This window comes from Strongylocentrotus purpuratus, unplaced genomic scaffold (genome assembly GCF_000002235.5).
Source record: "Strongylocentrotus purpuratus isolate Spur 01 unplaced genomic scaffold, Spur_5.0 spur5_scaffold_14, whole genome shotgun sequence".
NCBI lineage: Eukaryota > Metazoa > Echinodermata > Echinoidea > Camarodonta > Strongylocentrotidae > Strongylocentrotus > Strongylocentrotus purpuratus.
This window is the reverse complement of record NW_022145599.1, coordinates 14,105,933-14,123,358: the sequence shown is the minus strand read 5'-3', so window position 1 is coordinate 14,123,358 and position 17,426 is coordinate 14,105,933. Positions and strand designations below refer to the sequence as shown.

At 38.2% G+C, this 17,426-nt stretch overlaps 1 protein-coding gene across 1 annotated transcript in view; it reads left to right on the top strand.

Moving 5' to 3' along the window:
• Positions 1-2,770: 2,770 nt before the first annotated feature.
• The window catches only part of LOC575916, a 35,721-nt gene continuing 21,065 nt past the window's right edge, over positions 2,771-17,426 (top strand). Inside the window, exons 1-9 of the mRNA XM_776279.5 lie at positions 2,771-2,981; positions 7,179-7,304; positions 10,031-10,351; positions 11,241-11,360; positions 12,144-12,260; positions 13,010-13,453; positions 14,024-14,449; positions 15,540-15,947; positions 16,738-17,160. Of these exons, the coding sequence (XP_781372.4) occupies positions 2,909-2,981; positions 7,179-7,304; positions 10,031-10,351; positions 11,241-11,360; positions 12,144-12,260; positions 13,010-13,453; positions 14,024-14,449; positions 15,540-15,947; positions 16,738-17,160 (2,458 nt within the window). The 5' untranslated portion in view covers positions 2,771-2,908. The remainder of the gene's footprint in view (positions 2,982-7,178; positions 7,305-10,030; positions 10,352-11,240; positions 11,361-12,143; positions 12,261-13,009; positions 13,454-14,023; positions 14,450-15,539; positions 15,948-16,737; positions 17,161-17,426) is intronic.

Sequence of the window (17,426 nt, the reverse complement as noted above, 5' to 3'; positions counted from 1 at the left end):
CCATTATTCATCTGGGTTTTACAAATTTGGAGCAAATTATCTTTATCTGCCTATTCGCAGATTGCATCTCCGAACTGGTCTATTGCAAAAGAGCAAACCACCTCTAACTTATCTTTGTGTTACGGGCCTTGAACAAGAAGATTTGTTCTACAAGCCGACAGAAGTTTTGACAAAACAATTTCTCATATGTAATTTCTATCATTCTACAGCCGACGTGATATTAGTGCTCACTGGCATGAATGATTTGTTTTGTAATAACAAGCAGTAAAGTATGATTAATGTGGTAATCTCACTTTGCTCTGCCTACGAATGCAAAGACACTCCCACGCAAGCGATTTTGAATTTCTGCCGCATGGTTGATTGTGACTAAATCAATAAACATATCCAGATTCACATTCGGGGCACAATTGATCAGAAATACTTCTCTTATCATTAATTCTTAGTGTTAAAGGTATATAGAAACAAGTTATCTTACAGCAGCAGCGCACACAATCCTACAGGAAAACTTGTTTACGCCAACCCTCAAATCATTCGGGAAATAGTTCTAGGGATTCTTAACCTATACAAAACCCACCAATAATAGATCGCTAATCACAGTTTCTCATCAAATATTTGAGAGAGGAAGTTTACAGTAAATAGTGCCACCCTGCATACAGCAGCGCACGATTTTATTTGAGTTGAATTGAACTGAATTTGCTCTAAATTCGATAAAGAAGGGACTTCTTGCACAAAATATGCGAATAATCATTCACCAATGATAGCAAATAGATATTGCCGTTGGAGCAATTCTTGTTCCACTTGTTACAGTCAGTGTCTGTATAATGACTGTCATATAGAAACTTAGTGACCCAAGCGAGGGCATTTTACTCAATCCTTTTGTAAAATCGAACTTTCGGTTCGTCGACAATATGTTTGGTAAACTGATTCATATTGCTTTCTCAATGTTTTTTTTCTCCCTTGTCTGTGTGTTTTTTTCTTCGATAAAGGATGAATCCCTTTAAAGAAAAAAAGCACCATGACATTCATTCATGTAGGCAAACATCGAGCGTAAAAGCCTACACTTTTCGATATTATAGTGAACAAACATTTGGTTAGAGAAAAATTAAGCAGAGGTTACAATTTTCAGATAGCAAAGGAAAAAAGATTTTGTCGAAGGAGTGGCTAACTCATATATTGATGTCTGCATGCTGACCATAAAAGGCGTTTAAAACAACACTACCACCATTACTACTACTACTACTACTACTACTACTACTACTACTACTATACTACTACTACTACTACTACTCCTACTACTCCTACTACTCCTACTACTACTACTACTATACTACTACTACTACTCCTACTACTCCTACTACTACTACTACTATACTACTACTACTACTACTACTCCTACTCCTACTACTGCCACTACTACTACTATACTACTACTACTACTACTACTACTACTACTACTACTACTACTACTACTACTACTACTACTACTAATACTACCACTACTACTACTACTGCTGATGCTGCTACCACCACCACTACTACTACATGTACTACCGTACTACTGCTACTACCACTGCTACTACATATACTTCTATTATACTACTGCTGCTGCTAAAACCACTGCTACTACTACTACTACTACTACTACTACTACTACTTCTACTACCACTGCTACTACTACTACCACCTCTGCTACTACTGTTACTACTACTACCACTACTAGTACTCCTACCACCACTACCACTACTCTTACTACTACCAGTGTTGCTGCTTCTACCAATAATACTCTCTAATACACACGCACCAAGATACCAACAGTTATTTCCTCATTTCCCTAAGTTTAAAATATCTTTTTATATGTGCTCCTGATCGATAATGCAAAAACAATGAAATGCCTTAAAGCCCCACTGTCCTACTTGTAGCTAATTGCTCCCTCTATATAGAAAACTTCCCCAATCGGTGCCTGTTGGTCCCCCATGATCCTCTTTTTCTTATGTTAGTTGAGAGCTGAGTTAATTAGATAGCCACCTGTCAGTGACCTCGCTGTGTGGTCTAATCCCTTCAGACACAGTAGTATTGACGGTCTTTAATAATAATCTTCAAGTTATATTATCCAAGACCATTCCAACAACGCTAAGATGCAGGCGTTAGTGGGCGATGGTGCTTTTTCAATAAACGGGAGACTAACGAAAAAGGGTATCATATATGATATCACTAATAATATAATACATTTCCTTCTTCAAAATCTGATTTTTGGAATAAGTTTCTAAGTAAATATATACTTCAGTGATAAACATAATAATTTTATATCTATAATTCATATCACAGGGCGGTTAGCAGGTCTTCTCATTTGTGAGAAAAGATGATGTGTTTGAATACATTATCGATCACCTCTGGTGATGTAGTACTCTCAATACCGCACCTCTTTTAATTGTTGTCCCACTGAATTAATCACAGATCAACAGTTCAAATGAATAGGTCTCGCACAAACAACTTGTCTGAAAAGGCAGTTATTGAAAGGAGCGGTCGACTGCTCGCTCTGAAAGAGAAATTATTTTGACATGATCAGGTAGAGGGTGCAGCAGACTCTGATTCAAACCTGACAAAATAGAATCCCCAAATCTCAACTTGAATGAGAGGGATCCATTTCTGTTGCACGCATTGTCTCCACACAGGGGTTCAAGGCTAGGCATCGTGATTGGATAACGTGGGAACTCGCGCATGCGCATTCCTTCATCGGTCAGCCTTCAGGACTGAGGCGCGGTCGGGCAGACCCGCACTTGACGCCTTGCACCCGTGGACGTCGAAGTACTGGAACGTTTGGGCCCGAAGTTACGTGTTAAAGAACGAGTGTCTACTCCCAGTCAAAGTTTGTTGGCTTTTCCCCCATATCTGTGGACAAATAGCCACGATGAAACTAGTTGGATTAACAGTGGTCCTCGTCATGGGCTTGGCCCAGGTCATGACGGTCACTGCCGTTGGGGGTGAGTTGACAAGTTTTTTTTTTTTTTTTTTTTTTTTGTTGCTTCTAACAGAAAGTACAATAATTGTGCAGAGATTGAGAAAAGTATAAGACCAAAGGGGTTTCGTAGTGACGCGAAACTAGCTAATCGTTGAAAGAAGAAAAAAAGAATGATAATAATAAGAAGAACACTGGTGACTTGCTAGAAATCAAAGCTTGAAGATTGCATAGGGCCTATGGCAAGTGCGGGAACAAGTGAAAAATATGACAATAAAACAAGAACGGGAACAAAACCAGGAACTTGCAGTTGTTGAGATCACGGTAACTTGGTTTAGCGCAATGAAAATATTTGGTGAAAAGTGGTTCGATTTCATCATGGCGCTTTCGGGAACTCCCGTAGAGGAAGTACACTACATGAGAGAATCTGTCAGTTTAGACCTTGGCAATATATTTTCCGCCTCATTACGTCATTAGTAAATAATTTTCTTAAAAGACTACTGCCCTTTAAGTTGTGCAGTGATATATTAGATTGTTGTTCTCTATTGGAAAAGATAGACTGAGGAAGAACTAGCGCATACCACTTCCTGTATTTAAAAGATGAAGAAAAAAAGAAAACGTTTATTTTATTCATCTTGTTTTGATAAAAGGAAATATGAGAATGGCGTGATGCTGATCGAGGTTGGTCCAAAAGACAAGAACACACTTGCTTTCATATTCAAAGTAAAACTTACATTGATCTAACAAGTTACAATATTTACAGAAGAAAGTGTTACACTATAATCAAACTTTTAATCAAAGTTTTGTGTCTTGGAATTCATTGATGAAGGCTGATTTGTCTAAGCTTTCTACTTAAAAGCTTTTCTTTGTCTATTTGTGTGTTTTACCTAACTGCTAGGAAAGCATGTGTATGCTTGTAAGTATAAGCAACCAAGGGACCGACGGTATTCAGTCTTCTCTGAGGACTTGGTAATGAGGGCCTCTCGGTTACGAGGCCACTGCTCTACCACTGAGCCATCTGTTGGCGGTTGATCCCATATCAAATATGGATTTCAAATTTCAGATTATGGGTACATTACGGTTACAACTTTCCCTGTTCTTAATGATAATACTAGGGTGCGGATATCGGCCATCTGACCGGAAAGGGTCGTAAATGAATTAATAATGATAAACAAGGAATAATCTGAATTTTCTTTTACATTATTCAAGAACGAAAGAATGAGAAACGAGTGAGAAATAATATTTAAAAAAAAGAAGATTGTTTTTGGAGGCCCTTTATTTACGAGATCATACGGAAGCATGCATTACAATAACAAAGTCTGTATTGTTGTTACTATGTCTACAAATATGTAGATAAATAAACGATTTCAGTCGTTTTGTGTGCTCCTCCAAAAAATTATAGAAGACAATCTAAAGTAAAAGCATTACGTATTATATTATAATATTCAGTTTTTTTTATTTTTGTTATTAATCTTGTTATGTGTCTATTATTTTCGTTCGACATCGTAACCTACTGTTTCAGCTTTTCTGGTCTTCAAGAGACGAATTGTTTAGTGTTGAACGAATTATTCAGTGTTGACGTTTATTTGCGTATCATGAACATGTCAAACCTGTCCCAACGGCCACCTCTCTATAAAGACAATTCGTCAAGTTCAAGTTCAAGTTCAAGTTCAGTATTTATTTAATTCCATAGTAAAAAAAAACAGTGACATCAAAATATTACTTTTACATAAATATGATTAACATAGTACAATATTGACAGTAAAAACAAACAAATAGGAATTAGGTTGCTGTATAAAAACCCTAGAGGGTTTTTCTGGACAGCCACCAGAAAAAAAAAACAGTATAGGAATCATACAAATGATATATGGTATTTGAATAAACAATAACAAAAAACAACAAAACAAAACAAATCAAAGTAGAACATAAGCAAAAACAAAAACATACATGTAGACCGCACAACCCTAAACAAATTTGCACTGTGGAGTAATTGAGTGTTTTTACGATGTAAGATTATTAGAAATAAGATATAATTTAAGCTTTCTTTTAAATGAGTTCAAACTATTAATAGAAGTAATGTCTGACGGTAAGGAATTCCATACAGAAGGAGCTTTGTGTCTAAAAGAATGTAATTCGTCTATAGAGGCCATGTACTATTACCTCCCTCGAGGAAGATATTTGTGTTGTAATAGCCTGTCTAGAAAGGCTAACCGTCTATCTGACTGGACTGCAGCTTTGAGAGCAGTTATGTACATATATCTTTCCAGCCCATTTTCTTTTCATTCCCTTAATTTGTATTTATTTTAACCCTAATTTAGTATAATGTATTATTTTTGTAAACGAAATGGAATAGTTGAACTGTGTAAAGCGTATCAAATGCTAGTCATTATCATTACTGTTATTAGTATTTATATTAGTAGAAGTAGTAGTAACATTGACCAATCAAAACGAGTCTTATATGGTTGGAAATATAAATTACATACAAAAAATATTTTCTCAAACTAACAATAAGAAGAGGCGGTATGCCAAATTGTGACATGGTAAATAAACCTCTGTTACCCGACCTGTTAATTTTACACAAAAAACAAGCTGAAAATAACATAAATTTGACTACTTTAACAATTATAACGCAATAGTAAATCAGAATGAAATTGTAATTTGTTTGCTTTACTAGAAAGAACACACTCTTTGTCGTATTATATTAGTCAATCTAGGCATCTAGGTGCATCAGTCCAAACTTGGTACGAGGAAATTTTAACAACACTATTTAAAGGTAAAGACGAGTTATGGTCATGCGATTGCATTGTGAAAGAAACGTTGTGGAATCGATCAGAAAAGGTTGATCATCTAGCATTTAGCATCTGCAAGGTTCTGGAATCATCAAAATAATAAGAAAATTTGGCCCATTCTTCGTAAAGTTACAAGCACTATACACAGAAAGATGTATATGGGACTACCCTATATCTCTCACAGACCATGAGAGAAACAAGTTTACCAAATATATGAATTAGTAGGCGGTTTCCCGGCAAATTTGTTATCATCATGTATTAGTCAAAACATATTCTTTCACATGATTGGTAATGAGAGCTTCCATTTCATTTTTTGAAACTGGGGCGTTTCCAATACTGGTCTTTACCTTTAAAAACCCTGATGCTCAGTCATCCGTGGCAGAAAGATTATGAATAGGGTTTAATTAGACAGAAAACGAGTTCCTATTTGCCATAAAATATATTTCAAGGTCACATCGATTATGAATTTCTAATCGTAAGCTACCAAAGTTGAATATACTTTTTAAAACACACTGTATGCATACCGTAACCTGTTGAGGCAGTGCCTTGCTAATCCAGGGACCGCTTAAAAGGCTCGGCTCGGCGACTCAGTTCTGATGTAAAAAAAAAAAGAATCCAGGGTACTCCGATCGGCTTATGTTGGAAGTGATGCAAGCGAACTTCTGCCCTTGTGGGTGTGTGTGAGTCTGTGAGAGTGTGTGTGAATGGGTTGGGTTTGGGGGGGGGGGGTAAAACTCGTTGAACGCAACATTCAAATGAACATAGCGACCATATACGTTTTAATAGCGACCACACGGGGAGGATAAACTAAATATCTTCCGACGCACTTTGACAAATTATACTTTTTTGTGTGCGAGGTAACGCAGGGACTGTGACAAAATATGCATTCGTAGTTTAAACACTGTTTCCTACACAGCCATATTTGGGTACTTTGATTCATTTTTCCAATGATGTAAGGCAGCTTTGAATATTAATTTAGATTTGTTTGGTTTTATCATTTATTTATTTCACATATTACAAAAAGCAGGGTCATCCAGTCCATAAAACTTGTAATATACTCTCATGGGACAACACTAATAAATATAACTAAACATTCTTTAGGTGATTTTCAAATTACTGATGAACATACTATACACACATTGTGGGTCTACCATTAAATGAGTTGTACGTAAACGATATTAATGTAGAGGATGACTGCATGAAAAAAGTGAGGCATATTAATGCAAGCTCCATATTCTTAAAAGCAGATGGTAGGGAGAGGGTGAGAAAGGAAGGGGTGACGAGTTGTATAAACTGTAGAAGTAGAACCTCCGCAGCCCTCGGATGAAGCTTAATCTAGATGGCTAAATTTGACGTGTCGGTATCAATTTTGTTTAACTTTGTAATAATGAACATAGTTTGATTTTTTCCTGTGATTTTCTTCTTCGTTACAGAATGCGCTGCCAACGGTAATTGCAATGGCAATGGTGTGTGTTCTGACGAAGGATTCTACGGCGACTATACATGCTCGTGCAACGATAACTTTGAAGGAAGGGACTGTGAAATTCCGTCAACCATAAGTGAGTCAAAGATATCTGTCCTTTGGTTAAAAATGGTTTTATTGAAATATCGGGATAATTTTGTTGGAAACATGAACATTTTCTGAAAGATAATGATATATCAAGACCATTAATGTTGTAACCATATTTTGAAATGAGTCTGAAGTTGATTTTCAGGCACTTTGAAGAGGTGATTTTAGTCTGTTTAAAATGATTATTATTATTATTTTTTTTTTTACAATAGCGACTCCTTCCTCTATATTGAAATGATATTAGAGACGATTAAATTGACAATATAAGGCACAGTGTATATAACTGGAAAGACAATAACGGCTCATATGTGTTTAAAGTTTCACTTCAAAGTGATATGCTACACAAATAACCTTCTGAACAGATTATCAACAATTTTCTTCTTGACATAGCGTCTATTTTATTACCCCTTTTTTCTTTGGTATTCTGTTCCTATATGTATTGTTTGAATTTTTTTTTTACAACATTCTTTGTCAGTCCATCCTGCCAGTATGCTTATAAGAATTCTACCTTTAGGAACATACATTTCCTCGACTCTTATCAAGCTGTAAAATGAATATTATTTATAACTTTGTCATGTTTGTATAAATTAATAAAGTGTACCAATATATTCTTGAAAAATACATTGAGAAAATTGATATATTTATATACACTGTTGGTCATAATGGTGGAATAATTATTTTTACCCCAATTTATTGAATGATTTTGACAATGATTTATTCCTAATAGATCTAGATAATAATATATATTCTCAGATTGTATTGAATGACAATTGGGGAGTGTTTGTTTTGCATGACTGCTAAAGCATGTGTGTGCTACTATGCTACTCAACTAGGGGACCTACGTCCTTAAGTCATAACTGAAAGTAATGGGGATTAATGCCTCGTAAAAGGGCACTAATATAGCACATCGACACGGTTTTGATCCTGGGGGCTCACAGTAACGAGGCCATTGCTTAGCCAATGAATCATGACTGTACGCATCGGGCGCTAATGTACGTCGACGCCCCCACAAAAACAAAAAAAAACTAAGAAAATGCAATCAATTTTCAATAATTCATTGCATTTTCCCCCAGTCCCCAACAGGAAAAAATTCTCTGTAGGGCCATGCATTATGATTCAAGGCATGCCGACATAGAAGATATTCTTATGTTGGGGGTCGGGGCAAAATGCAATGAATTATTGAAAATGTATTGCATTTTCCTTGTTTTTTTGTATTTGTGGGGGCGTCGACGTACCCTAGCGACCACTGCGTACAGTCATGATTTATTGGCTAAGCAATGGTCTCGTTAGTGTGAGCCCCCAGGATCAAAACCGTGTCGATGTGCTATATTAGTGCCCTTTTATGAGGCATTAATCCCCATTACTGTCAGTTATGACTTAAGGACGTAGGTCCCCTAGTTAATTAGCATAGAAGCACACACATGCTACAGCAGTCACGCAAAACAAACACTCCCCGATTGTCATTAAATAAAATCTGAGAATGTATACTAATATCTAGATCTATTAGGTATAAATCATTGTCAAAATCATTCAATAATTTGGAGGAAAAAAAAATATTCCACGATTATGACCAACAGTGTATATATATATATACGAAGGGTCTATTCGCATCATTAGCATATCGAGACTGATAGAGACCATTGTAATGAATCTTTCCTTAAACAAAACAGGAATAGAAAACAAATTTGCCCTTTTTTTTTTTACTTCAGTAGAAGAGAAAGTGGAAGCCAAATAGATGGAAATGGGGAGCAAAACAAAGATAGAAGTGAATAATAAGACAAATTAGGAAGAGTGGTAGTTTCAGACAGAGAAGGTATCAGCATGCGTATCCGGACACCTACCCCCTGGACATCCACCCCGAATAACCACCCCCAGTCAACTACCCCCTAGGACAACTACCCCCTAGGACAACTACCCCCGAGGACAACCGCCCTCTAGGACGACCAGGGGTAGTTGTCTGGGAGTAGTTGTCCGGGGAGTAACTATCCTAGGCGTAGCTTTCCGGGGGGTAGTAGTCTGGAGGGGTAATTGTTCTAGGGGGTATTTGTCCTAGAACCATCAGCATGGTCGAGAACAGAATGTGTGGCATTTCATTTTTCTGTTTTGACTTCGGCATCATGTTTCATTAATTGATTTCTATGAATATGAAAAAAGTAAGAGGAGGACTTACATAACCCTATGGCAATTTAGAATATTAAAACCGTATGTTTTTATTAATGCTCAACAAATTTCTTATACTCGACCACCTGCAAGGAACTGCTACTTATTCAGTTAAACCCGCCCCTGTGTCTAAGATCGTCATTAATTTTAACGATATTAGACCTCGCCCTATCTTCATTTGTTATACCCGATTTCGAACAGAAGCCTTTTGTATGTGTTTTATTTGCGACAAAGATGCGAAACGCATTATACTGATAATACCGAAACACAACATTCAACATGTTCGAAACGTATGCATGTTTTTTTTTTTTTTTTTTTTTTTGGGGGGGGGGGGGGGATGGGGGATTTCTGTGAAGGGGAGGGGGTCACATTGTATCCATTTTCCTTGGAAACAACATGTCACCTGCTTCCCACCCCCTCCCGAATTCGTTCCTATTAATATATTACAGCAATGTCTCTTACAAATGTCTTCAAATGCGACGCCAAACAACCTTTCATGTTTAAGCTTGTGAGTTACTTGTGAGTTACACGAATTATTTCTTTCTTTGTCAACAGCGAGATGTGGTGAAAACATCGATGAGATGAATGCAGTGATTGAGAGTGCACATCCAATCGGCCATCGAGTTTACTGTGCCTTCTATGTGAACATACATGGCGTTAATAAAATCAACCTGACTGTGGACAGTTTTGATTTTGAAGCGGAAAAAGATGTCCTAGAATACGGTGTAGGACCTACAGTTGCGGTCGGTCCAGTGTTAGAGTTTGACAATAACGTACCATTCAACATCGAACAGGTCCAGGGGAATAGTTTCTACCTAGCCATCTTCACTGACAAGAACATCTTTAGTGATGGCTTTCGCATAAGCCTTTCTGCTGGTGAGTAGAATGTATTTACCTACTTCTATGAAAGGAACGGAGAATGCAGAAATAATAAAATAACTACAAGCCTGAAAATTTTATTCAAGCACTTCAAGACACACGATATGAAATTTGCGTTTTTGATGCGCATCATTTCCCTCTTGAAAAGAATTCGTAGATAAAATACTTGTCTGTTTACTAACTGAATTCTACTTGTTTAAAAAAAAATCACATTAAGTGGACTGTAATCAACTTCGTCGATATCATTTTTTTTTTTACAACTTAATTCAATGAGGAATGTCAACCCATTTCCAGGGTTTTGTTCGTTTAAACGAAACCAACGTCAATCAAAGAAAAATTAAAACATGTCATATTAGTCCGGGCACCTGTCCCGAAGAAGGCACCCCATTACTTTAATCTTAGCGAAAGGCCAAAGTCAAATATAATCTAGATCGAAAATATCAGTCCATTTTGTTTGGTGCTATGTTCCGGTGAAACCATGATTAATCATTTGGTACCAACGATATGATTATTTGCCACCAGACTGCACTTCACGAAAATTGCAATACTCAGGATCGCACTTTGTAAAATTTAACTTAATAGAATGAAGCACTTTTTGAGTTATTATGTTTGGAATTTAAAAATCATTTTGTTTTCTTTTCAATTTACATATAAGCGTATTTTGGGACACTGAGAAAACCTTGGTTTAAACAATTGACCCCAATTTATAGGAGCTTTATCTTTTATAGTGTCTACTCATCTATACATCTTATACATTTTTTATTTCACATTCATAAATCGTTATATTTCCAAAGGAAAGCAATGAAACAAAAATAGATAAATAAAATCCAATCAAATAAGTAACGATAAATTAGATTGAAGTATATCGTTTATTTTCAATATCTAGACGGAGATGACTGCCTGAGTGTTATGACTCCCTGTCAAAATGGTGGAGCCTGCATTGATGGATGGCAAAATTACACCTGTGATTGCCCACCGGGCTTTCAGGGAGAGTTCTGTGAAATAGGTAAGTTGGAACAGTGGCGGATTTATGGAGGGGGGGGGGCACAATCAACCTGTTCACCCCCTTCAGATACAGACTTGTCTTTGATCGAAGCTCACATCAACGAATGTAGATACGGATCACCGTGCTTGGCACTTAAGAATTGTCGCAGGAGGGGGACTTCTTTATTTTGGAGAAAAAGAGTACAGGGGCGCATTACTACAAATGCAACAACGAAAACAAGTAATCTATCTCATGACAGAGAGTTGTAAAAAAAAAAAACAAACCTCATATGCTTAATCAATTCGCTTTTGGGGAGAGAAATGAGACATTTCGAGAAGCTTAGAATTTAGAATATCATGCTGTTTGTGAACTGATCTAAAGGAGAAACATGGACTTGGACGCTACACTCCGATAGATGGACACATCTACGTATAAGATGGAGTATGTGGATCTGTTACCGGACTCACTGATGACGAAACGAAAAAGAAATTATTAACAAAAATAAAGTTGGGTTGATGGTCGAATGTTATGCAGCATGCGAACTCTACCTATGCGACCTTCAATATTTAAATTGAAATATAACCAACACGTACATGCACCTGCTTACAGTAATCTGAGAAATCTGACGAAACAAATTAGCGCTTGACCAAAAAATGTATATGAGCTTTAAAGTGTGTAAAATGTATGATTTCTATCTTTTTATTTACAAATAATTGGTGAAGAGACTGTGGATGCATAATATTGTTGAATTGAAGTCACATCAATTGTACAAATTCCCAACTTTCTGGGGTTTGTCTTTTTCAGACGTTGATGACTGCAGATCAGTGCCGTGTCAGAACGCAGGAACCTGCAACACCCTGCTTACCGGCGGCTACACGTGTGACTGTTTAATAAGTTACACTGGAACCAACTGCGAGACAGGTACGAAATCAGTGTGCTTTTTGGGACCGCATATCAAAACGAACCAAAATGAGCATGATGAATTTATAATACCTCGCTTCATCAAATGTTTCTTACCCTCAAATGTAGTGCACCCTTGCCGGACAGTTTTTATGCTTAACCTCAAACATATTCCATTCGTCTTCAAATCAACGATGATTTTGACCGTTTCAAAAATTATTATTGTAGAGCCTACGCGAGTCAAGACAATTCCCACGCTCTCAAGAGAATGGGCAGGGAACCTTAAACAGAATATAGCAGACAGAAACGTAGACTCGAGCTATTGGAGAAATTTAAAATGGCACCACTTCACTTTGAGACATTTCAAAATGTATATGATACTGCATTAATTTCTTTCTATAGTATTTTGTCATTAGAGTGTGGGTGTGTGTTTTCAAGAAACATATATGAGCAATTACGTACTTGTTTACTGCTTCATGCGGAAATCTCATGAAAATCAATCGTTTGAAGGGTCATTATTGAAGGTGATGAAGTTGCTTCAGTTGAGATCCAAGGCCTTGATTCCATCACGTACACAATCGATTCAACAGATACCGAATAAGGAGGAGATATTATAAGATGATGTAATGATTCAAAGCATTTATGTGACGCCATATTTTTTATTAAATAATGAGTCTTATCTTATTTCCCGTACTTTATCTATAGAGTTCATTAATATTTAACAGTTAAAAAATAACTATTATTTTCTTTATTTTGTTTATCCATAAAAGGTGTCGTCATCGTGGACCTTACAACACCATCCGTCTCGAGTATATACCAGGTATACGAGGGGCTCACTGCTCAATCTCTAACATTTGATCTGACCTTTTCGCCTTCACCACTGAACACTTTCTCTATCGGTGGAGGTTCCACTTCGGGTCTCTGGCAGGTCAACGGTTTCTTCTCCCCAAGTTCCAACGGGCTGACCATGGTTGGAGGCCAGACACTCTCGCTTTCAGCTGCTCAACAGGCAACACTCTGGAACCCTCCTTCGGATACAACTATCAGCTCGATTCAAGCTACTTCAATTTCCGTGCCATCGGGTGTCCTCTGTTCCGATATGCAGTATTTCTGCGCTCGTCTTGAGAAAGGTTCTAACCCTTCACCCAACTTTGAGCTCATCGGCAGTCCCACAGCTAGCGCTCTTCTCGGTTGTACTCCAGTAACTTGCAGAGGTGAGATATGTCAGTGACGGTTGGTCCAAGTATCCTATGTTCTTGCATCAAAAGTAACATGAAAAAAAAATCATTAAATCCCAGATCATGATTTTCAGAATATAATAAAATCACAAATATCAATATTGTGCAAATTGCGTTGGGAAAAGAAAATTATAGATTTTATATTTCTATACTATTCTGGGTGACGTGTCCATTTGACTTTGCTAGACGAAATCGTTACTTTAAAGGTGTCGTGGTCTAGTGGATACGTCATCGGACTGTGGACCACATGGTTCAAATTTCTAGTCCCGCCGCGGCACTTACGTCCTTTGGCAAGACAGTAATCTACATTTCCCCCTCTCCACTCAGGTGTGGAAATGGGTACCTAGTAGGAATGTAGTCCTCGAATGGAGCTAGGCTATAGCCCGGGTAATAATACATGTATTACTTTGTGGGCGCTTTGAGCATCCTCAGGGATGGATACGCGCTCGATATTTATGTAACTATTATTATTATTATTATCATTATTATTATTACATTGTATCGCTATTATAATGATCGATTCTCTCTTTTTATCTTTTATTCAAGGTGTTGAAATAAGTGGCTCAAGTCTTGCCATTTCATCAGGCCAACTGCTGGAAGGAATTTCTGGACAGACGGTCACTGCAAATTTCAATTTGCAATCAGTGGCCGGTTCTGGGGGTGTTAGTGGCTCCAATCTTTGGCAATTTACAGCCTTTGCCAGCCAAAACGCCGACGGAAGTGGCGCACGATCATTTACCAGCAATGTTCCAGTTAGTGCAGCCCTTGGACGTACAGGAGTTACCTCTGGATCAGTTTCCCAATTTAACAGTCTCAGTTTCAACATGGATCTGTCCGGCAATATCAACTGTGACAGCGTGCCATACATCTGCATAACTGCTGCTAAAAGCCCAAGCGCAAATCCAGACTTCTCTATTACCGGAGTACCCAATAACGATGTTTTCACAGCATGTCAACAGGTTTCGTGTAGAGGTTAGTGACCCCATGGTGCTTTTATTTATTATTTCATCATCATTTTTTTCTTTGCTTCCAGTAGTTCCATAGAATATATAAGTTGCATACTTTTTCAATTTAAATCAAAACTAGTTAGGAAGCCACTTAGGTTGGGATACAGACCCGGATTTGGACATCTCCACCCTAGCAGATGTGACCTGTGAAAAACTCGAGCACTTCAGCCCTCATTTCTTAGAAACTCTGGCTCTTGACAGACATTTTCATTCTTCTGAATACCCGCTGTACCCACTTTTCTTTTGCTCTATAAACTAAAGTTTCTTTCAGGGAGCTATCCTTCAGCCTGATCAATGCATTTTTGTCTTCTCCATTAAGGGCTGCCTTCTCCATCTTATCATAAAGACGCAGTGAGCCGTGGCGGTAGTCAGCCAGATTCTCACTTTCTGGCTGTCTTCTGTTGTAGAAGGCTTGACTAAGAGACGGGATCGACTCCGACGCTGCAAACAAAGCATTCAGCACTCTAATGACTTGGTCACTGTTTTTCATTACGTACCTCCTCGTCTCGGGTAGTATAACTGTTAAACTCTTCGATCCACTCTTCTACGGACAATTATCTTGCTGCCTTGGAAGGGCCCTTACATTTGAACAGATTCACTGGCGGGGAATGCGTGCAACACTCAGACCTTGCGATGCCTGGGTGAGAGATGTCATCATTTGTGCTACAGACTCTGACATCGTTACAAGGGCTAAGGTGTTTCACACGGGTAAATAAAGGTCTTTACATGTTCAAAATGGTGCCAAATCAACCAGCTACTGCACTACAAGCAAAATCAACTTAACTTACTCTTAGCTACGGTAGAGCTAAACCACTTTAACCTTATACCAAATGTATATAGATTGATCTTGCACTGCTCCAAGCGAATGCTAACGCTGTTTCGGACTTTGTCGCTGACCTTGACGCAAGAGCTCGATGTACATCTGGGTGTAGACCTCTGATGCTGACTTCGGGGTTGATATGTCATGCTCCTCCTATTTTGTTCTTTACTATATAAGAAAGAAAATTTATTGATGGAAATAATGTTATACCCTGCTATGATTGTTCTATCCAAAGGTGTGGAACTCACAAGCTCATCCGCCAGTGTGTCCGGATTCGTTCGCGAAGGCTTAAGCAACAACCTTCCATTCTCCGTCTCCATCGGCTCCAATTCACAGGCTGGAACTGCAGTCGGAAGTGGGCTCTGGAGAGTCACCGCATTTGCCAGTGGAAACTCTCTTGGAGCGGGCACACGATACGGGCAAAGTGATATTCTCCTCAACAGTTTCCAGGCTGGAACGACTCTCAATGCCGGTTCAACTGAAACAATCTCGTCTTTAAGTTTCCCACTGAATCTGGCAAATGGTCCAACCTGCTCAGAGCTCGGTTACGTCTGTGTCATCGTTGAGAAAGGAGACAGCCCCTCCCCTGATTTTGATCTGACGCCGGCATCAATAACAACATGTACCCAGGTTGAGTGCAGAGGTAACTTCACACAACTGCCCTTAAGTCTCGTTCAGATTTGAGGTGGAAAACCGCACCCCCAAAACAGATATAAAAAATGGCGCGGATTTTCTTTAAGTGTATATGAATGGCAACTGCGCGCAACAAATATACCGCACGTATTCACTGAGCTTTGTGTTATAAAAATACGGAATCGTAACTCGTATAACACATCATCATCAACAAAAAAGGCCTCGGTTTGCCGCGTAAAATCTTAACGAGGCTTTAACCATACAAGCAGTAATTGTAATACAAGCAATCCTTTCGAAAAAATATTCCTTCAGATACAGTCAATTTAACTTGCCTAGTGCCATGTAAGAACATCTTCAGGTTTGGTAGTTCACAAGTGTCATATTGGATACTAAATTGGTATTGTCACCAATATTCATGTATTCAAATGTTCGACTAATTTTCTGATCTCACGAATGGTGTACCCATCCATCATCTGCTCAGTGAGAAAATAATACAAAATTGGCTGTCAGACCTTTAACAACTTCTTCTATTCAATTCTATGCTGGACTATGAAATTGTTAATATTTTGTGTAAAAATGCCTTATATGATTTCCCATGTTGCATCAGTGCGCCTTGAGTAATTGATTCAACCGGATTTAGCCCTTTAAAAATTGCTGCATTTACGTCCTCCGACAATGCCATTTTCCCCATCCACGATTCTTCACTCTTTACACTGTGTAAAAGCAATGTTTTAGGGATTCAGCTTGGAACAGATTACTTAAACGTTTATTTATTCCAATTTCATTTTTTTTTCATTCAGGTGTGGAAATATCCAGTAACTCACTTACCTTCACATCAGGCAGCTTGCGGGAAGGCGTCTCTGGACAGTCTGTGGTCTTCAACCTCCAGATGAGTCCAACTACCACTTCTGGTGCTGTGAGTGGGTCAAATCTCTGGAGGTTCACTGCGTTCGGCAGTGCTGACTCCGCTGGAATCAATCCAACGACGTCTACTTTCAATGTGGGTTTGAATGGACAAGGAAATGTAGGTGTCACCCCAGGGTCGCAATCGTCATTTTCAGGCTTAAACTTTCCGCTAGATCTCTCAGGCAATATTAATTGTGATGATGTGCCCTATATCTGTGTAACGGCAGCCAAGGGACCGTCGGCAAGCCCAGACTTTACACTCAGTGGCGTACCTAATGACGATATCTTCACAACTTGTCGACAAGTATCATGCAGAGGTAAACATCTCAACTATCTTTTCTACATAAAACCACATATCAAGGCACTTCAATAGTTGAAAGCTAACGTTATACCAGTTATTTGTGTACTAGTATTTGCTGTAATAACTCCTACATGTAGCTATTGTAGACAAAAGGAGAACAAAAATGGCCATTGAGGGGTAAAACAATAAACAGTTTTGTGGGAAATGTTTTCAAAGCCACAGGAGGGCAATTTCTATTCATGCAGGAAAAACAATATCATGGAAAAATGCTCACTACCTTTC